This window comes from Simochromis diagramma, unplaced genomic scaffold (assembly GCF_900408965.1).
Source record: "Simochromis diagramma unplaced genomic scaffold, fSimDia1.1 OVJJ01000302.1, whole genome shotgun sequence".
In the NCBI taxonomy this organism is placed as follows: Eukaryota; Metazoa; Chordata; class Actinopteri; order Cichliformes; family Cichlidae; genus Simochromis; species Simochromis diagramma.
This window is the reverse complement of record NW_024386792.1, coordinates 6,738,898-6,764,619: the sequence shown is the minus strand read 5'-3', so window position 1 is coordinate 6,764,619 and position 25,722 is coordinate 6,738,898. Positions and strand designations below refer to the sequence as shown.

The 25,722-nt window shown below is 41.0% G+C and overlaps 2 protein-coding genes across 2 annotated transcripts; one reads left to right on the top strand and one right to left on the bottom strand.

Moving 5' to 3' along the window:
• Positions 1-341: 341 nt before the first annotated feature.
• Positions 342-16,872, bottom strand: glb1 (galactosidase, beta 1). Its single transcript, XM_040024082.1, has 16 exons — positions 16,662-16,872; positions 14,444-14,613; positions 13,964-14,114; positions 6,549-6,609; positions 6,369-6,463; positions 6,097-6,277; positions 5,877-5,935; positions 5,675-5,796; positions 4,439-4,479; positions 4,224-4,336; positions 3,971-4,045; positions 3,725-3,814; positions 3,527-3,640; positions 1,985-2,116; positions 1,428-1,667; positions 342-1,065 (listed from the first exon to the last, which is right to left on the bottom strand). Exons 1-16 carry the CDS (start codon positions 16,716-16,718, stop codon positions 811-813), a joined length of 1,956 nt encoding a protein of 651 aa, XP_039880016.1. The 5' UTR covers positions 16,719-16,872; the 3' UTR covers positions 342-810.
• Positions 16,873-19,980: 3,108 nt separating this feature from the next.
• On the top strand, positions 19,981-21,443 carry ccdc86 (coiled-coil domain containing 86). The gene is made up of 4 exons (XM_040024083.1): positions 19,981-20,628; positions 20,829-20,958; positions 21,059-21,133; positions 21,266-21,443. The coding sequence occupies exons 1-4, from the start codon at positions 20,099-20,101 to the stop codon at positions 21,413-21,415; spliced, it is 885 nt and encodes a 294-aa protein (XP_039880017.1). The 5' UTR covers positions 19,981-20,098; the 3' UTR covers positions 21,416-21,443.
• The last annotated feature ends 4,279 nt before the right edge of the window (positions 21,444-25,722 follow it).

Sequence of the window (25,722 nt, the reverse complement as noted above, 5' to 3'; positions counted from 1 at the left end):
AATGCTTTGAGTTGGTGCCATGTGATTGGATGATTAGACATTTGTGTTAACAAGCTAAGTATATCTAATAAAGTGGCCATAATGGCTTTATTTGCCTTATGGTGATGGATACATCACACCCAGTATTTCCCACCACAAACAACGCTTACCTTTTATAGAGAAGACTACATGTTTTTGTGCACTTAAGTGCAGCCTCACCCAAGGCCACTTCAGAAGAACCTACAGCCATGTTTTTGGACACAGACAAGCCTCGGCAGCAGATCCCAACCCTTCCAACCACTGTACCACCACAGCAGCCAGGCGGACTGGTATCTTTTCATACAAAGACGAGACAAAGGGGATTTCTGAAATTCCAAATTATTTGGTTTTTATTTGAAAGGTGTATAAAGGTAAATCAAACTCAGAGTGCATGTAATGTAATGTAAAAGAATAAAAGCAGCAATCCCGCAGTAATTTAAAAATACAATAATTCCCTGATCTGAGTTTTGAACAACAAAGAAAAAAAAAAAAAACTGCTTTCAGTGGCTTTCACTTCATTCCCTTTTTGAAGAGGAAAAAAAGTCTGTGAATTTGGAATCATGTGGAATCAGTGAGGTAGAGAAACCCGAAGTTAATGTGCTGATAAAAAACAGGCTAAAATAATTCAGCAAAATGCACAAAAACACACATCATTGATATTATTTCCCAAATTTAACCACTTTTCATAGTTTAAAAAAAAGAAAGATTGTTGAGGTGACCCAACAAGTGCTAAATCAATGAGTCTAAATGTGCAAATAGATCCCTTTTGTGCAGCGGGGAGTTTTCTTATCGTCACAGTAAATCCTCTTTAACAAACAGCCTCCTGTGCTGTTTGTAGTCAGACTGGACTGTTGCATTGAGGATGGGGGTGTTGGTGAACTCCACAGTGCACGCTTTAGAGCCGCAGAGAGCCCCTTCAAGCTCCAGGACGGTCACATTGTTTGGTGCAGCTGTACTGAGGATGTTAGCAGGGACAAAGAGTGTCATCTGAGGCCCTCGAGTCGGCCAGTAACGTCCTACATTAAAGCCGTTTATCCAGATCTGTCCCTGAAAAACACAAAATCACAAAGACAAGCTACTTAGCCCATTTTTCATCAAAATAAAATTAAATAATTAACAAAAATTAAAAATATCTTGTGTATCTATCTAGATGTCAAAGGTCTAATACACCACCTGGTCCTAAAAAATTGTACACAATAATTTCATTTACCAGGATGCAACTAAAAATGAATATTCAGTCTGTATACTGTCACATAAACACATGTACTTTGAGGTCAAACTGTCACCTTCTATCCAGCAGACCCTCTAAAACCAAAAATATTAAATGCATAAGAACATTCAGCAGAGAAAAGCAAAACCTGTCTTTTGACAAGTTAGCACCAGTGCGTGCTATAAAACATGTCACATGCCTTTCTCCAACTGCTCAGCTTGATGTAGGTGTCCTGAGGGAGGTCTGGGATGCCGTCGGGTATCACAAAGCTTCCCCCATAGAAAGCTGGAGGGGAGAGATCAGCTGGCTGAGGTGGATCAAAAAGTGCAGGCTCTTTTTCTCCGAGGAGGCCCTTCATGACTGCTTCATCAATACTGAGACTGTACATGGTCCAGTCGGTGAGAAGGTCCGCCCCCAGGGTCAGATTAGACACCAAGCCCTGTGATAAGAGAAGAGAAGATCTCATGGGACTGTTTTTTTAAACAGCTAACAATAATAATAATAATAATAATAATAATAATAATAATAATAGATAAACAGAAAATAGTTTTGTTTGTGTGTCAATTATTATGTTTTATTATCTGATCTCTGATTGATGAAACTCTGAAGAACCAAAAAAAACCCTACATGAACCTCTGGACAATTTTTACAAAAGTGACCAAATTCCGCATGACCGTAGACCTGGGATACTTACACAAACACTAAAATGTCCAAAGGACAAACATCAGCACGACATGTTGTAGCACAGAAACAAACCTTAAAATCGTTGATCTGTTTTCCGTAGTTTACTCGGCCCATGTTCTCCACCAGTATGTCCACCTGACTTCGAGCCTTCCCGGTTACATTGATGCTTAAGACTTTATCCCTTTCAAGAATTCCTACAGCCAGCTTGAGAAGAAATAAGAAAAAATCTGTAAAAAAATCCAGATTATAGCAGAAATAATCACATTTTCTTGATCAGTACAAAGCAGTTTTTGGGGAAAAAGTGGAGATTATATCAAGTTTAAAAGCTTAACCTGTTTTGTTTACTAATCTTATTATACTACCTGTAGTTTTAGACTTAAATGAAAATGTAAGAAAGATTAAGAACCACGAGGAGGTAACGGAAATGGCACTTTTAAAATATTATTTTCAAAATAATAATAACAAAAAACCCCACACCAAGTATCACATCTGAAAAAGATTTTAAAGGAAATTTGAGGGAAATCTAAACATCTAGAGCTCCTTTTTCTTTTCTTTTAATTTCAGTTCTTTTGAGATGAAGGAAGAAGAATCCAGATGCAAAATAAATAAATAAATAAATAAAACCTACTCAGTGAAAAAGGAGAGAATGATTTAAAGGTCTCTGTGAATGGTGGTCTCTCACTGATCAGTGCTCTTTGATCAGTAGTTGCTGATCAATGGTCATGACAATTTGCATATTAATGATCAAGAAACTGACCTCACAGCCCATCGTTCATTCAGTGGGCTAGTTTCAGTTGTTGTGCATTGTGTACTGTTTATAAGGTTGGGGAAACCTGCAGTCAGCTGAGACCGAAAAAACTAAATGTTTTTCCCACCAAAAACGCTACATCTAGATGAACAGAATCAACCTTTTGGGGTCTCTATTTGTACTGAACAATAATCAAAGGAAAGTGGTTTTATGGGTTTCTTCTGCTGGCAGAAAACTCTACAACTACTACACCACAATCATGCAAAACTGATCAGTTTGTTCAAATGTTGCCAACTTCATGCCGAACTTCTTATATAGTAGCTTTCTGCTCAGTTAAGGTAGAACTAATAAAGACAAAATGACTTTATTAGTTCTACCTGAATTGTGGAATATCTCTTTTTTATTTATCCTGCTGTTGTTTGGCAGTAAAGTGTGCCGTCCTTGTCGTGTCATTGTATGCGGTTGTACTTTGTGCTTATTGCAGATCAGTTCTTTTCAGTGTTTCATTTCTGTTTTCATCTTTTGTAACATATCCAGCTGCATCTTTAATGATTTTATTATGATCTTTCTTGTTTTATCCACAGCGGTTACTGCAAAAAAAATTATGGGTTTTGATGCAAAAGACATCGAAGTTTGTTAATGAATAAATAAGTGACTTACTAAACATGAACACAGGAGCCTAATCAAAAAAAACAAGACAACAACTTAATGAAAGCAAAAGTTGTGTAAGTTGAATGATGCATACGTTTGGCTTCCACCGAAATATTTAAGAACAACAGCTAGTCTAAACTTGAACTGACTGAGCGAACTGTGATAAAGTCGGGGTTCATATGAAGAAGAACCTCCACCTAACATCTGATACTCACCCCGTCCACTGACACGTATGCTCTGTCATGGACCCCATTCAGTGGAGATGACAGTGGAGTTGGTGTGGTGCAGTCCATGGGCAGGATGGTCCTATAGAGCATAAAACCAAAAGCCTAGAGGAGCATAAGAGACTCGTTAATGACAGTACAAAGTTATTATTGCTGATAAAACGGGAAAAACGGAACAATTACTGGTACCTGATTCAAGTCGATGAAAGTCTGAGGATGGATGCTTCTGACAGGGCCAGAGAGGGACAGTACGTCTAGGGCATCCAACACGGTCTGGAGCTGCAGGTGGCACAAGGTCAAACTTTAATCTTTAATTTTCATCAGTCCATAAGCTTCATTATCCATTTTTTAATAAAGCAATGTGAAAATCATTATTAAAGTGCTAAAAAAGTAGCTGTTTTAATGACTTTATTAAAGGTAATGAGTATCACCCACCTTCTTCATTGTTACGGCACCATACGCATACTTTGGAGTTGTTGGTGGTATCGGCCCTTCTGGTACCTTACTGTACTGTTGGAAAAATGCAAGTTTGTCAGAATGGCTTATACAAGAAAAACCGTACTCAAAAAAACAATGAATTACTTATTGTAACTACAGTTAGCGTATGCTAATGAAATGCTGCCACAGTGTTTTATTACCTTCACAGATATTAGACACTGTAAAAGTAGAAGCTTACGCTTGTTCGTACCATTTTGATCACCTCTCGGATGGCAAAATATTTCTCTGTGAGGTCTCCGGCTTCTGTGAGCGGAGCATCGTAGTCATAGCTTGTAGGCTGTGCAGCGTATGGCATATTGGCCCCTGAGGGTATTAAGTGACAGTCAGACAAATGGCAGTGTTTTCGTCAGAAGTCATGTGAAACAATCATCATCTCAGCAGATCAGTTTGTCAAAGTGGACTCACCATTCCAGTATCCAAAGTTGGTTCCTCCTATGAACATGTACCTGTGTGAGGAGGAAGGAAGGTGAGTATATAAACTAAAATATGCACCTGCTGCATTTGCAAATGTAGAGCAATCAGCTAGTATCCAATTATTTTACATAGCAATGTGTATATTCTTACAATGATTTAGCCCAGCGGTCCCCAACCCCCGGGCCTCGGACCGGTACCGGTCCGTGAGTCGTTTGGTACCGGGCCGCGAGAGTTGAGGCTCAGGTGTGAAATGTATAGTTTTCAGGGTTTTTATCGGTTTTCAGCATTATTTTGTTATCGTTTTTATCGTTTACTCGGTTTTCCTGGGTCTTTTCACGTGTGTTATGAATAAATCTTCTTTTTTTTCGGTACCGGTACTAGTTTTATTTTGTTGTATTTATCCGCGACACCTTAAAGGCCGGTCCATGAAAATATTGTCGGGCATAAACCGGTCCGGTGGCGCAAAAAAAGGTTGGGGACCGCTGATTTAGCCCATTTCAATCACTGTTTGCCATAGTTGCACCTTTTTTTCTCAAGAAGGAAATATTCAAGTGTGGATTTAAGATCAGACTCATTATTAATCACACACTACACAGAGTAATAATGTTTTACAGATCTGCTTCTTTTCACCTGCTCCCTGTAGGTGTCACCTAAGAAGCTCATATGCCTCTTTGTTACCGTTATTCACAACTGTGTTGTCAAAGGAGATGTCTTTTTTTTTATTATAGAAGAAACATTTGGCTGAAACTTTGATCACACCACCCTGACACACTGTGGAAATGTAGAATCGTGTATAAACACAAGAGAATGAAAAAGGTAAATGAAGGAGAAATGCTCAGTGCATTATGGGATGGGGTGGTAGATAGGTACCAAAGATTTTTGTCACTTAAGCCTGTTGCAAGGTTGTTGCTAGGAACATCTAATTTAATGTTTGTGTGGCAGTTGTAAAATTAAAACGATACAATGCCAGTGCATAAATCCTAGAAATAGGTCATTTTAGCATGTTGCTAAGTGGCTGCTAAGCAACATGATGCTGCCATAATGTCTGATAGATAAGAACCTTCTATCATTTACCTGTGCACCATGTTTGGCCAATCACTGTATTAGGTGGCAGTTGTAGCAGTGGATTGATCCCTGGAGGCATCACTTCACCAATACATTTCTAGCTTTAGATGATACAGCCCTTCACTGTCTCTAACAATCAGTCTCTGAGATCCATAAACTCACAAGTTGACGTTTGCTCCCATGAGCAGCATCTCGCTGAGGACCTTAGCCACTTGAGTGGGCGACACGACCGAGTGATGTGATCCCCAGTGGTCCAGCCATCCAGTGTAAAATTCAGAGTTCACCTGTGAATTAAAAACAACACCGTGAGCACCTAAAGAAAAAACGTACCATGCTGTGAGAACATTGTGAGGGCGACCCTTACCAAAGGCCCGTGAGGTTGAACTTGTCTCTGTGCTTTAAAGGCAGCAGTAACATTAGCACCTAGCAAAAGGAAGAGACAATAATAATCATGCATTTGTTTTTGCTACTTCCCTGTGAATGACTAATGAAATGTGACAAGGAGTCAGTGCAGAAAAAAAACAAGAAGTTTTCAGCTTAGAGTGTTCACCTCACTCTGCATTTTACCGTTGACAGATACCTACCCGGCCCAAAATCCACAGTGGCATAGAGGTCTTGTATTGAGCCACACTTGAGGTAGCCCAGCCCAGCCCCATCTGTAGTGAACAGCACCACCTCATCACCCAGGTAAGAGCGGAACAGCTTGGACAGGTGACGCATGTAGTTGTAGTCACAGGCAAAGTAACTGCCGTATTCATTCTCCACCTATCAAACAGGTATGTAATGATGATGTAAAACATAACAACAGCAGCTAAAGCAGGTACAAATCCAAAGACCAGGAAAGTCCTGGACTCACCTGAACAGTGATGATCGGACCACCATTCTGATAGAGATACGGCTTTATCATAGGCAGCAACTTCCCCATCCATTTATCCACTGCTGCGATGTAGTCTGGAATACACAAATGACTCTGTTGCGAATTGTGCTGTATATACAATTTGTACTGGTTACATTACCATTTGCTTTTGTTTCTCACCTGAATCTGTAGAGCGCAGTACAATGTCTTTCTTTTTGAGAAGCCAGGCAGGCAGACCACCCTGGTTGGCAGAAATACACAAAAATAGATAACGTGAAATTTTAAATACACCATAAAGTCCAGTGAAACTTAAACAGCAGAAATATAACTTGCAATTCATACTAATATTAAGAAATTTTTGCTAAATGCATGTTTAAAGCTTTGAGGCATGGCATAGCATAGAAACTCTGTTTCTATTCGTTGCTAAAAAGACAATTACTATGGGGACCACAGCATTGCAGTAGAGGTTAATTATGAGGCGTGATGGGTTTCTGGGAATGTTATGATGCTTTGCACCAAAGGTTGGGAAGCTTTGCAATTCGGTTCATCCAGAGGGAAATATAAAATTTTACAGCGGTGTTCCTGGTCCCGAGAGGATCAACTCAACACTTGAAATTTGTTACTTATCCTTTTATCCATCAATTATTCATCAACAGTTTCTGACCAAACATTTAAATAAAAAGAAAATCAATGCTATCTGATTCATAAATTTCTGCAGATTTCAGATGAAGATGATACTAAACTGCACAGTGCTTCTGTTATAACAGCATGACTTTGCAGCCTGGATAATGAACAGGCTTGACTGCCTTCCAGACTTCTCACCATCTAAAAGCATTTAGTGCTTTAGTAAACCAAAAATACTGCAAAGAAGACCCCCAGGGCTGTTGAGCAGCTAGATCTGATATGAAACAAGAGCAGGACAACATTCCTCTCCCTAAAGTTGGTCACATTAGTTCCCACATGTTTAGAGACTGTAGTTAAAAGAAGAAGGGATGCTACAGAGTGGTAAACATGGCCCATCCACAACCTTTTTGAGGCACGTTGATAACCTTCAAATCCAAAATTACCTTTTTTGTACTCAAGTGTGAATAAAAACATCACCAAATCACTGCACTATCCGGTTGTTAAGTCTGACGTCACTAGCCGTGTCTGGACCTAAACTCCGCTGCAGGTCCATATATCAAACGATCACTATGGCATTACTGAGAGTTGAAAAACTGTCTAAAGTCTTTCATCTTTAATAAAATGATCAGCGTTCTGCTCTACCAGGTGTAACAATTGAGTTTAACATCCAGGCATCCATGAAAATACAGTTAAATGTATCAAGGCAAATGGTGAAAGAGGACTTGAAAACTGCTGTTTCAAACAAACTTGTAGAAGAAGGCCTGCTTCCTGTTTCTAAATCACCTCGTTTGCCAGTTCCTCTTGACAGGTCTCCTAATGAAGGAGTGAAGCCTGCTGTGTTAAAGGAAGAAGGGTAAAACCCTGCTGCTGGGGAGCAACAAACGGTGGAAAAGTTAAGCACTAATGGCTCACCTTCTTTTGCTACTCCATCTTCTCCTCGTTCAAGACAAGAAGTATTACTCAAGGTACGTTTGGCTAAATTACAATTGGAGGCTCAGGATAAAGCCCAAGCTTGTCAGGCAGAGTTGGAACTTCGCAGGTTGGAGTTGGAAACAGAGACAGAAAAGTTGTTAAAGCTGAAAAGGTTGGAGCTGGAGTTGCAGATTGAAAGGGAGGTCAGACTGCGTCAGTTGGAGTTACAGGCACAGACTTCAAGAAGTACTACTACTCAACCTAGTTCTGCAAATTCATCTGTTGGTGAAACAACCTCCTCCCATGTAAACCCAGGTGGTTTCAATGTGAGTAAAAACATTGTGTTGGTACCTCCATTTCGTGAATCAGAAGTTGATACATATTTCAATGTGTTTGAACGTGTTGCTGCCTCATTGCACTGGCCAAGAGAAGTTTGGCCATTGCTTCTTCAGTGCAAATTGGTAGGCAAAGCACAAGAAGTCTGTTCTGCTTTGTCTTTGGAAGAAAGTTTGAAATACGATGTAGTGAAGTCTGCTATCCTTGCTGCTTATGAACTTGTTCCCGAAGCGTATAGGCAACGCTTTCGCAATCACAAAAGAACAGCAAATCAGACTTTTGTGGAGTTTGCTCGTGAAAAAGCTACTCTTTTTGATAGATGGATAACGGCAAGTAAAGTTCCTGACTACAACTCCTTACGTGAACTGATACTGCTGGAAGAGTTCAAACATGGCCTGCCAGAACGCATTGTTGTACACCTTAATGAACAGAAGGTTTCCACTTTGAAAGAAGCAGCTGTGATAGCTGATGAATTTGTGCTGACTCATAAAACTGTTTTTGTGCAGAAATGTGAAGTTACCACCAGGGAACCTCCCCCACGAAAGGATCCTTCAAGCCCACGACAGACTTTTGCTCCAAGGACTGAAAGGGAATGTTTCTATTGTCATAAACTTGGTCATGTTGTTGTTGAATGTCCCGCTTTGAAGCGCAAGAACCAGTCACCAAAAGGAGTAGGTTTAATTAAAACCATTCGTGCTGAGAGAGGGGACCAAAGTGAAGGAGTTGATCCCTGCTTCAAACCCTTCCTCTTAGATGGCACTGTGTCATTGACTGGGAAGCCTGAGGATGAAAAACCCATTCGAATACTCAGAGATACGGGAGGGTCACGATCTGTGATTTTATCTGATGTATTACCCTTGAGTGACCATTCCTCTTGTCATGGTAGCATTCTGATTCAAGGAGTTGAAATGGGCTATGTTGAAGCTCCTTTGCATTATGTACACATCAAATCAAAGTTGGTTAATGGCATCTTCTCTGTGGCAGTACGCCCCTCACTTCCCATAAAAGGGGTGCAGTTTATTTTGGGAAATGATATTGCTGGTGGAAAAGTGCAACCTGTTCCCGAAGTAACAAATGATCCAGAATCACACTTGAAGAGCAACGACCTAGCAACATGTTTTCCATCTGTTTTTCCTGCTTGTGTTCTCACCAGGGCTCAAGCAAGACGTGAAGCTGCAGAAATTGATTTGTCGGACTCTTCGTTGGCTCAGGCTCTGGCTACAGATGATTTGCAAACCCTGATTGATCTTAAAAGTGGTTCAAAGGATACTACTGAGAAGTGGAAGGATCTCCATCTCCCACAGTTAGACTTGCCAGTCACACGTGAAAGCCTTGTTGCTGCTCAGAAGTCTGATCCCTCATTGACTAAATGCTTTACTTCTCTTTCTGAAACAGGAAATAAAAAGGCTTCTTATTTCTTGGAAGATGGGGTCTTGATGCGCAAGTGGACTGCCCACCCAAGTTTAACAGCAGACGTAGAGGGGAGCTGTTCTGATGACTGTGACTGGAGCACTACTTATCAGATTGTTGTGCCTCTTGAGTATCATCACTACGTAGTCTCCCTTGCACATGAGCACCCTCTGTCTGGTCATTTGGGAGTTACAAAAACGTACAACAAGATACTCAACCATTTCTTTTGGCCAGGATTGAAGGCTGATGTAGTTGAGTTTTGCCGCACTTGTAAAACATGTCAGATTGCAGGAAAGCCAAACCAGACAGTTCCTATAGCTCCTCTTCATCCTATACCAGTACTTGGTGAGCCTTTTGAACGTGTCATTGTGGACTGTGTTGGTCCATTGCCCAAGACAAAGAATGGTAATCAGTTTTTACTGACTGCAATGTGTACTTCGACTCGTTTTCCAGAAGCTGTCCCACTCAGGAGAATAACTGCACCTTTGGTGATTAAAGTTTTGACAAAGTTCTTCACTACTTTTGGTTTACCAAAAGTAGTTCTTCACTACTTTTGGTTTACCAAAAGTAGTCCAGACAGACCAAGGAACTAACTTTCTGTCTAAACTTTTCAAGCAGGTCATGCAGACTCTGGGGATTAAGCATGTTGTGTCAAGTGCATACCATCCTGAGTCTCAAGGAGCATTAGAGTGCTGGCATCAGACACTCAAGGCAACTTTGCAGAAATACTGCTTGGATACTGGAAAAGAGTGGGATGAGGGAGTACCCCTGATGGTGTTTGCCATGCGTGAAGCTAAGCAAGAGTCCCTTGGGTTTAGCCCAAATGACCTAGTGTTTGGTCATTCTGTTCGGGGACCTTTGAAGTTGTTGAAAGAACAGTTCTTGTCAACAGATCATGTTGTGAAAACTAATGTTCTGGATTATGTTTCACAGTTCAGAGAGCGCCTCCATAAGGCCAGGTTGGCAGCTGCAGAAGCCCTCTCCTCTGCTCAGGGGAAGATGAAGAGTTGGTATGATAAGAAAGCCGTTCCTCGATCTTTCAATCCAGGTGACAAGGTTTTGGTTCTTCTACCAACTGCTAGCTCTGCACTGTCTGCCCGCTTCTGTGGACCATATCAGGTGGATAAGAAAGTAAATGACACTGACTATGTGATTAAAACACCAGATAGGAAGCGTAAAACACGCTTGTGCCATCTCAATATGCTCAAATCCTTTCATTCTAGAGCTGACTCTTTCTGTGGCACCGCGGATAAGCCTGTGGCATCTCCGTCAGAGCAAATCTCATCTCCAGAAACTCTCTTGTTGAACTCTTCCTCAGGATTGAGGTCAAGTTTAGATGAAGACGGGCTCAAACTTTGTGATGCCAGCTACCAGAATGCCAGAATGCTTAATTCTGAGGTACTGTCCCAGTTGTCTATATATCTGTCCCACTTGACCCGTGAGTAACAGTTGGACATTGAAAGGCTCGTCAACATTCATTTAACACTCTTTGGGGACATGCCTTCCCGTACTACTGTAATAGAACACGACATTGATGTTGGGAATGCAGTGCCTATTAAGCAGCATGCTTACCGTGTGAATATGGCAAAAAGGGAAATGATGAACACAGAAGTAGACTACCTTCTGAAGCATGGATTGGCTATCCCAAGCTATAGTCCATGGAGTTCTCCGTGCCTGGTTACGCCAAAATCAGATGGAACACCTCGCTTTTGCAAGGTAAATGCAGTAACAGTACCTGATTCCTTCCCACTGCCCCGTATTGAGGACTGTATTGACAGCGTCGGATCTGCTGCTTATGTGAGTAAGCTGGACCTTCTTAAAGGTTATTGGCAAGTACCTCTGACAGAAAGAGCATCAGAAATCTCAGCTTTCGTAACACCTGATCACTTTTTACAATATACAGTCATGGCATTTGGAATGAGAAATGCTCCTGCTACCTTTCAGAGGTTAATGTCAACTGTATTATCTGGTGTGGCAAACTGTAATGTTTATCTTGATGATGTGGTCATCTATTCTTCCAGCTGGTCAGAGCATGTTGACACCTTAACCACTGTGTTCAAGCGTTTAGCTGATGCTTCCTTGACCCTCATCTTGGCTAAATGCGAGTTTGGTAAGGCTACAGTGACCTACCTTGGAAAGGAAGTTGGGCAGGGCAAGGTTCGCCCTATCAGTGCAAAGGTTAATGCCATTCTTAACTTTCCTGTGCCAACAACACGCCGTGAGCTGCGCAGATTTCTGGGGATGGTTGGTTACTACAGGTGTTTCTGTAGGAATTTTTCTGAAGTCGTAACACCACTGACAAACCTGTGCAGCCCGAAGGTACCATTCATTTGGAGTCCTGAGTGTCAACATGCTTTTGAATGTGCAAAAGGTCTTCTATCGAGTTCACCTGTTCTTGTCGCTCCAGACTTTTCTAAACCTTTCAAGCTTGAAGTGGATGCCAGTGAGGTGGGGGCTGGAGCTGTTCTTCTTCAGGATGATGGACAAGGAGTGAGTCATCCTGTCTGCTTCTTTGGCAAGAAGTTCGATACTCATCAAAGGCGGTACTCGACAATTGAAAAGGAGACTCTGGCCATGCTTCTGGCTCTTCAGCATTTTGACGTGTATGTGGGATCTACTTCCCAACCTGTAGAGGTCTTCACTGATCACAATCCTCTCGTATTCCTCTCTCGTATGTATAACAGCAATCAACGATTGATGAGGTGGGCTTTAATTTCACAAAACTACAACATTGAAATAAAGCATAAGAGAGGATGTGAAAATATTGTGGCCGATGCCCTCTCAAGAATGTGATGGTGTAAGGTTAACAAACTTATACGTTTGTTTTTCTGGGTAGGGGTGTTACATCCCCCAGGAGGATGTCTCTTCTCCCTATTAACCCTTTGTTTTGTCCAGGCTCCACCTCCTCTGTCCTGATTGGATGTTGCGCAGAGTCCGGCTAATTGGTAATCAGCAGAGCACTACTTAAGGCCTGTGGAGCTGTGCTTCTGTGCCCTCTGGCCATTTTGGTTGCCATACTTGTGCAGGCTTGCATGCCTTTGTATTTTGTGTGAGCATTGTTGTTTTATGTTTGGACTGCTTGTAGGGGAGAGCTGCCTTTTGTTTTGACACCCTGTTTTCTCCTGTTTATGTGTTGTTAGGTAGGTTATGGTTATAGGTTGTATATTTTGTTTCTTTGGAGTTAGGTAAGTTTCTTTTATTTCTACGTCAGGGATGTTTTGTTTGTTATGTTGGCCTTGGCTCTCCCTGACGTTACACCTCGGTCTGAACCCCATCACCAGTATTAAATAAACCTTTTAAAATTACCATCTTGGCTCCTCCTTTTCTATCCACATTTATGTTCGTCCCTTCAACCCCCTAGACTAGCCAGGGGACGTAACAGGCATTACTGAGAGTTGAAAAACTGTCTAAAGTCTTTCATCTTTAATAAAATGATCAGCGTTCTGCTCTACCAGGTGTAACAATTGAGTTTAACATCCAGGCATCCATGAAAATGGAATTTATGACATTTAACGGAGTTAGAAGTTAGCTCGCTAGCTCTAAATACAATATAGCATGTCCTGACTGCGGGGTTTTGGAAACAAATTAAAACGTACAGCTCTGCTATCACTTCCAACATAAATGAAGACAGAAAACTAAACAGCAGTGATGTTTGTAGGGTTACTGAAGTTGGGCTAGCTGGTATATAATGATGTGCTACGTGACCGCTAGCGACACAGCTATGTTAGCATAATATAAAAAAGCTAACTTTTTTTCTACTCGATAAAAGTTAACGTGAGTGTTCTCGGTGGTCAGGAACAAATGTAATCGCATGGCAGGATGCTGTAAAAGGACCAAACTTCAGCCAGGAGAACAACTGAGATAATCCATCCACAATACGAGGTTAGTCATTCATATACTGCTGCATGGGCTGGGCTGTAGTTACATCCTAAGGTTTTAAAAACTGAGCTTAAATAAATGATTAGCGGTAATAAAAGCCGAGGGAGGTCAACAGTGATCACTGACTGTTTTAGGAGCTTTTTGAGATTAAATAGAAGAAAATACATAACATTAAACATGTTAACAGCACAAAAGCCATATTAAACGCAGACTACTTTAGGCCCGGAAGTAGGATTCGTCACGTCATCACTTAACGACCGGATACACGGCGTCCCAGCTTTTTTGGAAACAACTGTGTAGATGACCAGGTAAGAAGCGGTTAAGGCTGATGGAGGGATCAGACTCTCCACATTATTAATAAAAGGCAAGTGCATGTTTTAAGTGTCCTGTAATAGTTTATTATAAAAACACAGTCAACAAACACTTTCACTCACCATGTCCCACTCTGCACATATGTACGGTCCTGGCCGGAGGATGACCAGCAAACCGATGTCCTGCGCCAGCTTAAGGAAATGCTCCAAATCTCTGTCTCCACTGAAGTTGTACAAGCCTGGAACCGCTTCATGGTAGTTCCAGGGAACGTACCTGCAAAGTGACTGAAACGTCAGTGTCATCCAAACAAACAGGAAACCTGTCAGATGTGTTTGTGTGAAGCTTTAAATCAAATCATACATCCTTAGTTCTATAACTATTTTGTCATGATTACGCCATAAATTAATTTGGATTCACTAACATGTAATCTATTTACAGTTTAGTTTATAGAGCATCATAGTGCTAAGATTATGTGTTTGTTTGCATCAACACAGCAAAACTGCCACAGTTATTAACTTATAAGCTGAGTTCATTCGCTTCAGTTTCCACATCAGTTCCACAGATATGTGAAGATTACAGAGAGTGAGAGGAAGTAAGCCTACGTCTGGATGGCATTCAGGCCTGCCATGTACATCTTGAGCAGCCGATCTTTCCAGTAGACTCTGGGTATCCTGCTATAATGGATACTTCCTGATATGTATTGAAACTTCTCCCCATCTTTACGGAAGCAGTCATGCTGGTAGTCCACAGTGAATGAAGGAGATTCCCCGAGCTGCAGACAGATCACAACACAACAGATTCACATCTGAATCTTTTTTCCCCTTTTTTTCATATTTGTCACACTTAGATGTTTCATATCATTTTACAATTAGACATGGATAACCCAACCACATACAAAATATTCATTTTAAATGATCATTTAATTTCTTAAGGGAAAAAAGTCATTAAACCTACCTGGCGCTGTGTGAAAAAAGCTATTGCTCCCTAAACATAATAACTGGTTGGGCCAATCTTAGCACTAACAGCTATAATCAAGCATTTGCGATACCTGGCAACATCACTGTGGAGGAATTCGGCCCGCTCTCCTTTACAAAATTGTTTTAAATCACACACATTGGAGGATTTTCGAGCATGAACAGCCTGTTTAGGGTTGTGCCAAAGACTCTCAGTCGGACTGAAGTCCAAACTTTGACTTAACAAAAGAAACCTTCATTTCTTTTTGTTGAGCCATTCAGAATTACTGGTGTGTTTCAGATCACTGTTCTGCTATGTAACTCCGGTGAGCTCGAGCTTCAGATATTCTCCTTCAGAATTTGCTGGTTGAGAGCAGAATTCATGTTTCTGTCAATTACAGCAAGTTGTTCAGGGTCTGAAGCAGCAAATCAGCCCCAGAACATAACAATACCACCACCATGTTTGACTGCTGGTATTATGTTCTTTTTATGCAGACCTTCCAAAAAGTTCAGATTTTGTGTCATCGATCCACAGAATATTTCCCCCAAAGTCTCGGGGATCATCAACATGGTTTTTCAAATGTGTGCCTTTGTGTTCTACGTGTCGGTGGTTTTCTCCTTGAACTCTCCCATGGATGCCATTTTTGCCCAGTCTCTTTCTTATTTATGGGGCGATCGTGGCTCAAGACTTGGGAGTTCGCCTTGTAATCGGAAGGTTGTCGGTTCGAGCCCCGGCTCAGACAGTCTCGGTCGTTGTGTCCTTGGGCAAGACACTTCACCCGTTGCCTACTGGTGGTGCTCAGAGGGCCCAGTGGCGCCAGTGTTCGGCAACCTCGCCTCTGTCAGTGCGCCCCAGGGTGGCTGTGTAGCTTGCCATCACCAGTGTGTGAATGTGTGGATGACTGGATGTGTAAAGCGCTTTGGGGTCCTTAGGGACTATTAAAGCGCTATACAAATACAGGCCATTTTATTTCTTATTCTTGAATCATGAACTTCACTGAGGAAAGTGAGACCTGCAGTTCATTTGATCTTGTTCTGGGTTCTTCTGTGACCCCCTTCATGAGCTGCTGATGCGAGGCCGTACACTCCTGGGAAGGTTCACCACTGTTCACAATGCTTCACTGGAGTTCGTGTGTTTCTTTAGATTGTTCCATGATGTGTTACTTTTGGAGATCTTTAGCCGACTTCACTTTGTCAGACTGGTTCTGTTTAAGTGATTTCTTGAATCAGCAGGCCTGGCAGTAATCAGGCTTAAGTGTGGCTAATGAGACTGTGTATATTCATAATTTGAGAAAGAAGGACATTAACATTTTCACATAGGGCCAGGTACATGTGGATAACTTTTGTTTGTTTGTTTGTTTGTTAAAAAATGAAATGATCAGTTAAAAACTACATTTTGTATTTACTCAGCTTATCTTTGTCTAACATTACAAATGTGTTTAATGATCTGAAACATGTACGTGTGACAAATATGCCAAAATATAAGCAAACCAGGAAGCGCTGTTTCTTAGCACTGTATATTGCAGTGGTCATAATTTGGCGAGTTTTTATGGCACAGGGCTGACACCTCAGGTGATCTCAGGATGTCTCAGTAAAAAATGTCTCATTAAGATCCTGTAGTTATCCCAACATGGTTTTAAATGTTTCAGCTCTGCTAGACATTCCCGTGTAACCTATGTATCGACCATTCATCTTTATAGTCTAAAACTCTGACAAACAACAACCGATACATGAGCCTGACACTACTGATGTTAAAAACCTTTATGATCTCACATCACAGCACCTTATTTCATGTTCGTGTAATGAGGCTGCAGAGTATGCACCAGACAAGTTTAAAACTTTATCTTTAAAAGCGTAGTCTACTCACTGATCGTCCAAAGAGCATCAGCAGAAGCAGCACGCTGCCAGTTCTGAGCACCAACATGATTACGAGTCTTCTCAGGAGTCCTGCTGCTCTGTTTCAGGCTCGGAGCGCATCCAAAGTTACCAAAACATGCAGAATTTACCTGAACACGGTCAGCGACAGACCTTACGTCCCTGGATCTACTGCGCGTGAGTCGTTTCATTTGGGCTCGCGGAAGTGAAATCATGTGATATGCTGGTGGAGTGTGGACGCTTTTACATCAGCAGAGGGCAGTGTTGAGCTTTTTATTCAAAGGGTTTGAAATAATGACAGTCACTGTTTTGAACTATGGGATAGAAGCCTTTTTTTAAATGTACAATCTGACAGTATAGAGTAAAAATACAATATACAGCAGAAGGAAATATGGGTAAGAGAAAGACAATGTATTAAATCCGCAATATTTTTATGTCTGGAAATCATGAGAGAGGTGAGGAACAGATGGTCTGGACCTGTGCGGAGGAGGGACAGTGAATATACTGGATGAAGGATGTTGAATAAGGAGCTGCCAGGCAGGAGGAAAAGAGGACGGCCTAGTTTTATTTATTTATTTTTATTATTATTTTAATATTATTATTATTGTGCCGTATGGACGCTTTTAAGCCAGCAGGTGGCAGTGTTGGGCCTTTTATTTAAGACACTGAAGACGTTTTTTTTTTAAAATATTCACAATGTAATATTTTACTTTAAAAGGTGTGTCAAGTAAGCTGTTTCATTTGGACTGTGTGTGTGTGTGTGTGTGTGTGTGTGTGTGTGTGTGTGTGTGTGTGTGTGTGTGTGTTTTAGTTACCTGCATTTTTCTCTACTAAGTAAAACCCAAGCAGATGAACCTATGAGGGACACTGTGGGGTGGCCTACAGATACTTGGCCTTGTCCTCGGTGTGAGCAGGGACACTGTGTGAGAAAACTGTTTGGATGTGGTTTAACTAGAGATAAAAATGTGGAGATAAAGACTTTGTGCAAGTTTTTGAGAATTTTGTTAAAAAATAAAAACAGAGGAGGATGGATGGCTGGTTCATCTCTGACAGGTGAGATCCCACCCTGAAAAACTTTAGAACAAAGTAAGGCAGTACAGTCACGAGTTCTTGGCCTTAAAGTTTTTACACCAATTGGTCAGGCACAGTCTAATTCTACTTAAAGCTTTGATCTTATCGCAGTTAAAACAAAATATTGAATTCTTTATAAGCAATATAATTATACAGAAGGCTGATGAGCCTATGAGCGGTGGGATGGCCATGTGTGTGGAGGGAAAACAAGTTCAGGTTCCCCTGTGATGGGCAAGATTCCCCTACAAAACAACACCCATGAACACTTGAAAACACTTGGCCTGTTTTCTGCTGTGAGCAGTAACATGTGCAACAGTCTATCTTCTGGGACCTTGCAAAAAAAAAAATCAAAAGCTTTCAAATTTACAGCAGATAGAAGTGAGAGGGGGCAGAGCTGTGCTATTTAAGAAGGCTTTGGTACGCTTTGACGTGTTGGATTGACTTTATTGATGCCTGAGGATTGGAGTGGCAACTTCTAATATGCTTTTTTCAGGTGATGCATCCTTATGCTGAAAAATACTGCCAGTTAGTGTACCAGAGACTTGGATCAAATACAATTATTAAATTAAATTACAATTACAACAGCAAATTAAATTACAACAAGCAAACCTGTCTCAGTGTTCCTGTCAGTACCTGGTTAATAATCGATTAACATGCCCTTTATGGTTGGATTAGACAGAAAGGAAGCTTTGGGAAGGTCTAAAAAGGTGAAAGGTCAAATCATGTCATAGTTTCCTGTCCTCCAGGTGCAGTTCTGTTGTCTAGCTCTATAAGTTGCATGTATGTTCTTTTCCAGGAGTCGGTGTGGTCGAGGGAAGACTCAAGCAGGCAAACCTGTTTCGCATTTCCACTTACTGACAGCACTTTCCTGTCCCAATTCCTCAGTCTCATCGGAGACTCCTCTGTTCTGGAAGGTTAACTGCAAGCCTTACCCTCCCAGTTCCTATGGAAATACTTGTCTGAATCCATGTTTTGGTAACACTTACCTGAGGGAAGTCCTGGTCCTTGGAAAACTGCTTGTGAACATTGTGTGCTGTTGCACATTCCTGAAACTGTTCACTGAAACCTGTTAAATGGTTCAGCTGTCTCCCGTCACTGTGGATCTTGGGTAACACCTAAACACTAACACACTTTGCCAGGATAGTGATGAAGTCACTCTGGCATTAAAGTCAGACTCTTCCGTCAGGGTCTGAAGGGTGACTAAATGTAATCACATCAATGAAGGAAGAGGATTTTTAGTTAAGAAAAAATGTTTTCACATCTCCCACAGTTAAGGCTCGGCTAAGGTTAAATGGCATGACTGAGGTCTCAGTTTTAATATCTGCTTCTAATAACTTCTGGTATTTATACCTGTCATAACTGCACTATGAAATATAAAAATACAACAAATCAAAAAAGGGGGTTGCAAGCTTTACTACTTGCATGGGTGTGATGTGATGAATCCAAACAAAGCCCTATTCCTTCTTTTTAAACTAAATTTGCTGCCCTTAAGGAAAAAAAGAGTAAAATTGTTAGCTTATTTAACTTATTAAGTTGCATTTCTGAAAATTAAATCAGTAATCAGTTTGTAAATCGGGATCAGGTTGAGATCAGTGAAGCGCAAACTAATTCTGAGGGTTCAAATCTTTAAGGACCTCTACTGGTCTTTTTGGCCTCAACCCAAAAAGCTCAAAAAGGCCTCACAGCAGCTACTTACACTACTGAGGTTTACATGACATTTGATTTGAAATCCCCCTGTTTTAAATTTAGTAAAATATGAAAAAAAAATAAAGTTCACATATGAAGTCGGCCAATGAGGTTCTTCAGCCTTCATCAAATACTTTGACCACTGTCCTCTTGTTTGTATTTCAGCGTCATTTCAGGATCTTTCTCTCTGTGTTCTGTGGTTCACTTCCAGCAACCTCGCCTTAATAAGACATGCAACCAAAGACACTGACTTCTCAAATTTGATTGTGGCTGTAAAGAAAGAAGACACCCAAAATCCCAGTGTGTTTAATTAGTGTATATGTGAACTGTGACAAGCTAAATTCACTCACTATCTAACTCTAGAGGTATCTCTGAGACTGACTCACTGATGGAGCTAACTAAGCTACACATTGATGGTGTCACATTTCTATGAGTATTATTACAAAGAGCAAACACCACCGTTTTCATGATAAAAGCTAAAGCCAAACAATGGCGCTCCTTAGAGGAAGTTCAAATTTGTAGTTTGCCCTCCAGAACTGGAGGTGGCGGTAATGTGAAGCCATGTTGTTTATCGTCGACACCGGAAATAACGCGACGTACACAACGCTGGGAGAGCTCACACGTGGAAACAGAAGTACGGTATAGTAATGAGCCGTTACTTTATTTAAAAATATGCCAAAAAGAGGAAAACCCGTGTCAGAAGAGAAAGCCGCCGATGAGGCGGAACCAGGAGCGGAGCAGGTCCAGGAACCACCGGCGGAGGGCAGACGGACCCGCAGCGGCCGCACGTTCCGGACTCCCGCACCGGTGCTCGGCTCTGAAGCCCCGGTGAGGACCCCCAGCCGGAGGAGCAGGAGGTCAGTCCTCCAGGAGCTACCGGTAGAGGTGGAGGAAACAAATACAGAGGAGAAACCTGTGAGTCCGGCCGAGGACAGGTTCAGCATGCCAGCGGAACCAGAGCCCTGTCCCGGGGCAGAGCAGCCGACACCGGAACCAGCAGAGCCACAGACAGTGACTCCAGCGGCAGATACAGAAAACAAATCCACAGTTAACGGCAGCGGAGACGCTCCTCTGTCCAGACCTGTTCCAGCAGAGCCGGTCCCGAAGAAGCCTCACGTAGCTCCCAGTGAGAAGCCCCGCCCGGCCATTCCTCTGGGAAAACCGAAATCTGGAAGAGTGTGGAAGGACCGGAGCAAGGCGAGGTGAGGACGATTATTATTATTATTATTATTATTATTATTATATAGTACTGTATGTGAATGAAAAGTACGTACATGGCAGTTAATGAGGATGGTGATGAGAGTTCTTGGCAATAAGGTTTCGTTTATAATGAGATGTCTTGTACAGATCGCCCTAAAGTTTGTTGGTAAAACTTTAGTGTGAACCTTTTTTGTCTTCTAAGGTTTTCAGCTTTAGTGAGAGACAAACAATTGTGCTCCTCTTGGGAAAAGAAGATGGAGGCCAAGCGGGAGAAGGCACTGGTGAAGCAGTATTCTTTGCAGCTTAAGGATGAGAAAGCTCGGCAGAAGGAGGTAAGGAGGCAGGCTGTGTGAGTGATGCAGGTCTGCTTGACCATTGTGTTGTCAACGCTTTGCACCTCACTTGTTTTTGTGTTTTTGCCTGTTTTAATAGGAAAAGAGGAAAAGAAGAGAAGAAAACTTAAAACGTCGAGAAGAGAACGAACGCAAAGCTGAGATTGTTCAAGTGGTATGTCGACTTGTCTCCAGCTAAAAGAAATACTGGCATATTCTTCAGTCCCTCATGTGTCAATGCTTTCTCGGTTTATTGTAATATTCCAATCAGCTCATATTTGACTTTTATGTCTCATTTGTTTCTCAGATCCGGAATACGTCAAAGATCAAGAGGATGAAGAAGAAACATCTCAGAAAGATTGAGAAGCGAGACACGCTGGCTCTGCTGCAGAAGTCACAGAAGCAGAGCGGCAAACCCACAAAGAAACAGAAGAACTCTGACCAAGATTTAACTTAAAGTCCAGAAATAAATGTGATAAAATTTATCTGTTATGGATTTTGACTCATTCTTGTCTTCCACTCATTTATTCAGAACTTCAGAAATGGGAGTCTGAGATCATTTATGAGCAGATTGTCCCCCAAAAGTACATTTTTGAACTATAAAAGCATCGCGTTCTTAAGATTTAAAGTCTTGCTAGTACTGAGTTAGACCCCCTTTTTGCCTTCAGAGCTGTTTTAATTCATGGCGTAGATTCAACAAGCTGCTTGAAACATTTCGTCAGACATTTTGGTCCATATCACTGTCATGTCCTGCGGGACGCAGCCATCTGAAGATAGGTGCACTGTAGTTATTTTTTTTTTAAAAAGAGTCCAATTCAATCAAAAGATTTTTCTTTGTGTCTGGAGTTTTTGTTCTGGAGGAAGATCTAACATGTTTTTCTCCAGACAGCCTAAGAAAAATAGAAGTTGTTTAAGTGCAGTTAAAAAATGATTATATGAATAAAGCAGAATCATCCTGCTGTAAGAGATGATGTCCACTAGATGAGTCTGTGGGACTTTTCTTCTAACCTTGGTCGTGACACGTTAACGTCACCAGTAAGTATGCATACACAAGACATGGCTTTAGCATGTTGAACACACACCCTGCTTCTCTTCACCTGCGACCAACCCGATTCCTTTGTAATCTGTCAATAATCTCACAATCCTGGAGATGCACGCATGAACAAAGCAGTTTGTTAAACTTAGGTGGCTGCTGTGAAAGGAATGGCCATCCTTCAAAGGTGTCTCTTTCATGTCATTCCTCATGTCTGCCATTCACACTATAAAAGACGGGAAGAACTCACAGCTTGAGGCGAAGTTGCTCATCTGAGGTGCAAGAAGACTCGGCACTGAGACAAGTTCACAACTGAGCTGAGAGAAATTAAAATACAGGAGTGTTGTAAGTAACACACTTTTAACAGGTTGTTCAGCTTTCTTTTTTAGACCATTTGCTTGTTAGACAGTAATGTTTAAAGTCAAAATATTACAATTTTCCTTTTGGTTTTCAGGCATTACAGAGATCAAAAATGCTTCTGACCATTCTGATACAGATCCTGATCATCGGCGAGTAAAACACAGTTTCTCATTTATTCTCTTTCTGTCTCATACGGATGTTTTACTCATCAATCAGCAGCATCAGCAAATGCCCAGACAAATTCCACTGTAAATTCAACCGCTCCCACCTTTGCCACTGCCACGACTGCAACAAACATGACAAGCACAATCAGCACCGCTACTGCGAACAACACCGCAACAACATCTAACAGCACTTCAAGCAACGCCGCGATGAGCAGTCTGGCTGTGTGCTACTTCACTGTCTCACTCTTTAAGCGCCTCCTTCCTGTTTAGCTTCTTCTTGTGTTGCCTTCATCTGATCTTTGTTATTCACAGAGAGGAATCGCACACAATGTATCCTTAAATATCAAACAGTGTAATCATGACATGAAGCACTTCTGTTGACAGGTTTTAAGATATAAGATAAGATAAGATAAGATAACTTTTATTAGTCCCACACGTGGGAAATTTGTTTTGTCACAGCAGGAAGTGGACAGTGCAAAAGTTATGAGGCAAAAATTAGAATACAATAAGAATAAATACAGTACACAACTGTACAGAATAGAATAAAATAAAATACTATATACAGTAGAATAAAATAAAATAAATATACAATAAGATAAAAATAGAATACAAATACAAATACTATATACAACTGAGTAAAAATACAACGTTGACAGAAAGGATTATTGCACTTAGTATTATTGCATATGTATGGATGTGTGTGCTTGATCAGTTAAAGTCTTTATTATGGAGTCTGACAGCAGTGGGGAGGAAAGACCTGCGAAATCTCTCCGTCCCACACCGTGGGTGCCGCAGTCTCCCACTGAAGGAGCTGCTCAGTGCTGTCACAGTCTGCTGCATCTAGGTGATGCAAACTGGTCACGTTTTAATAAAAGTGATCAAACCGAAAGTTTGTTGTTCTTTTCTCTTCCTTACTTTAAATATGTGATGAAATTACTTTTTGATCACTTTGACTCAGATGGAGTTATAACACTGTAATAAAAAATGTTATTATTTCCTGAAATAATTCTGAAAATCGATTTTTATGTAATCGACATAAAGTAAGGAAGTCTACCTTCGATTATCTGAATTCAAGAAGAAAATAAATCAGATCATGGAGTCTTTTGAAGCAGATTTTAAAAACATCATTTGGCGCTTCAGGATAGACAGTGGAAGACCGATCAATAGTGTGATCCCAACAAACCGGGACATGAGGTAAAGTGGGCCATCTTATCGCTTTAAAATTCAACAGAGAGTAATTGCAAACCATTTCAAACTGTTGCCAAAGCAACACTGGACGTTCAGCATTTAGTTGATTTTGGTCTGAGGTGGCTGAGAGGACCAGGCCTAGTCCTCGTTTTCACATTTCCACAGAAAACTGCTGATGAGTGGGCTGACGTATCTATGCTAACTTGTCAGTTTTAGGGTTGATAATTAAATAAGACATAAACAAACATCTATCTATCAAGTAATCCATCATAATCTATGTCAGGACAGACCCTTGTTAAATAAAATACTGATATTATACTGATAAACTACATTTTATGCAAAAGAATTTTTAGATACTGGACCAGTTTCCCATCATGGGTCAGATCAAACGAGCCGTCTATTGGAGTTTTCACAGATATTCTGATGGTTTCTCTTCTTAAAAACGACTTTATAATAATGTCACACTATTAAGCATTAAATAAGGCATTGGCAGGTGCTTAGTTCATCTTTTACAGAGCATTACTCCTCCTTAGTGTGTCATTTATAAATATATAATCATAATGATGTATCTGTGTTTATAAATGTCATCATAAATGATGAATGAAGCTCTTACTAGTACCTTACTAATATATTACTAGTGCTTAATAGCGTGACATCATTATAAAGTGCTAACTAATATTTATAGATTTTAAGTTTGTGGGTGCTAGTTTGTATGTCGTATGACACAAATTCAAACGCTCACTAAAATGCGCACACAAGACACGAGTTCACAGTCAGATAAAAGGGAGAGGCTGAAATAGGAATGCTGTCATAAAAGTGATTGGTGTTGAAGTAAAGTAGCATTACACTAGCATTAGGATAACAATGTCCTCAAACTTGAGACCATTTTACAGGGTGACAAAAACAAGCCACACCAGCACTTTCTCAGCCTGTTCTCTCTGTCAGTTATTAACATGTGTATGAGCCACTGTTTACTGAAACAGACACAAAACAGACTGAGTGTGCTGTGCCCTGATGAAGGGTTTCTAACATGAGTTAAAACCAGCTGCTGTGTCGAAATGCCGTGTGGCCAGATGTTACTGAGTGCTCCCATTTGTTTAAGTAGAAACAACCTTATAGTAGCCACGACAACAGTGGATGAGTCCTGAGGACGAGAGGCTGGGGACAGGTTAATTGAATTTTGACATCATCCTTTGATGCAATAAATGCATATATTCTTACTGACAGGTAAAAATATTCAATTTAAAGCACAAAGTGAGACTGTTAGAGTGTCCCTGGCTGTAACAGTGGATGGGAACATTTTCCACTGTATTTCAAATAAAAGGACACCTAAGAAGGGTACTGTAAGTCCAAGTCTTATGCACTCAAACCACTTTTAAAAACCATGCAAATCAATATTGAAATTAATATTTTAGATAGACTGAAGGCCACTATATTAGGTAAACCTGTTCAGCTGCTCATAAACCCAAATATCTCATCAGCCAGTCATGTGGCAGTGACTCCGTGCATTTAGGCATATAGACATGGTCTAGGTGACCTGCTGATGTTCAATCTGAGCATGAGAATGAGGAAGAAAGGGGATTTAAGTGACCTTGAATGTGGCATAATGCTGGGGCCAGAGTATTTGTAGTCTGATTATTGTAGTAATCTGAGTATTTCAGAAACCAATGATGTGCTGGGATTTTCCTGCACAACCATCTCTAGGATTCACAGAGAAGATTCTCACAAGCAACAGTAACTCCAATAACTTAATTGGGTATGCCTAGAAGCATCTCTGAATGCAAAACACGTTGATCCTCGAAGCAGATGGACATACCGGGTGCCACAACTAAGGACAGGAAACTGAAGCTACCATTCACACGGGCTCACCAAAATTGGGCAATAGAAAATTGGAAAAATGTTGTCTGGTCTGATGACTCTCGATAACTGCTGAAACATTTGGATGGCAGGGTTAGAATTTGGTGTAAACAACATAAAAGCATGGATCCAGCTTACCTTGTGTCAATGGTTCAGGCTGGT

What these genes read in the sequence shown, in the direction of transcription:
- glb1 (XM_040024082.1), bottom strand. Translation starts at nt 16,718, where the DNA reads ATGTTGGTGCTCAGAACTGGCAGCGTGCTGCTTCTGCTGATGCTCTTT. An exon ending in TGATGCTCTTTGGACGATCA is followed by an intron (nt 14,614 to 16,661) that starts GTGAGTAGACTA and finishes ATCTGTCTGCAG; the next exon opens with CTCGGGGAATCTCCTTCATT. An exon ending in CACTGTGGATTTTGGGCCGG is followed by an intron (nt 5,936 to 6,096) that starts GTAGGTATCTGT and finishes TCCTTTTGCTAG; the next exon opens with GTGCTAATGTTACTGCTGCC.
- ccdc86 (XM_040024083.1), top strand. Translation starts at nt 20,099, where the DNA reads ATGCCAAAAAGAGGAAAACCCGTGTCAGAAGAGAAAGCCGCCGATGAG. An exon ending in AAGGACCGGAGCAAGGCGAG is followed by an intron (nt 20,629 to 20,828) that starts GTGAGGACGATT and finishes TTGTCTTCTAAG; the next exon opens with GTTTTCAGCTTTAGTGAGAG. An exon ending in AGAAAGCTCGGCAGAAGGAG is followed by an intron (nt 20,959 to 21,058) that starts GTAAGGAGGCAG and finishes CTGTTTTAATAG; the next exon opens with GAAAAGAGGAAAAGAAGAGA.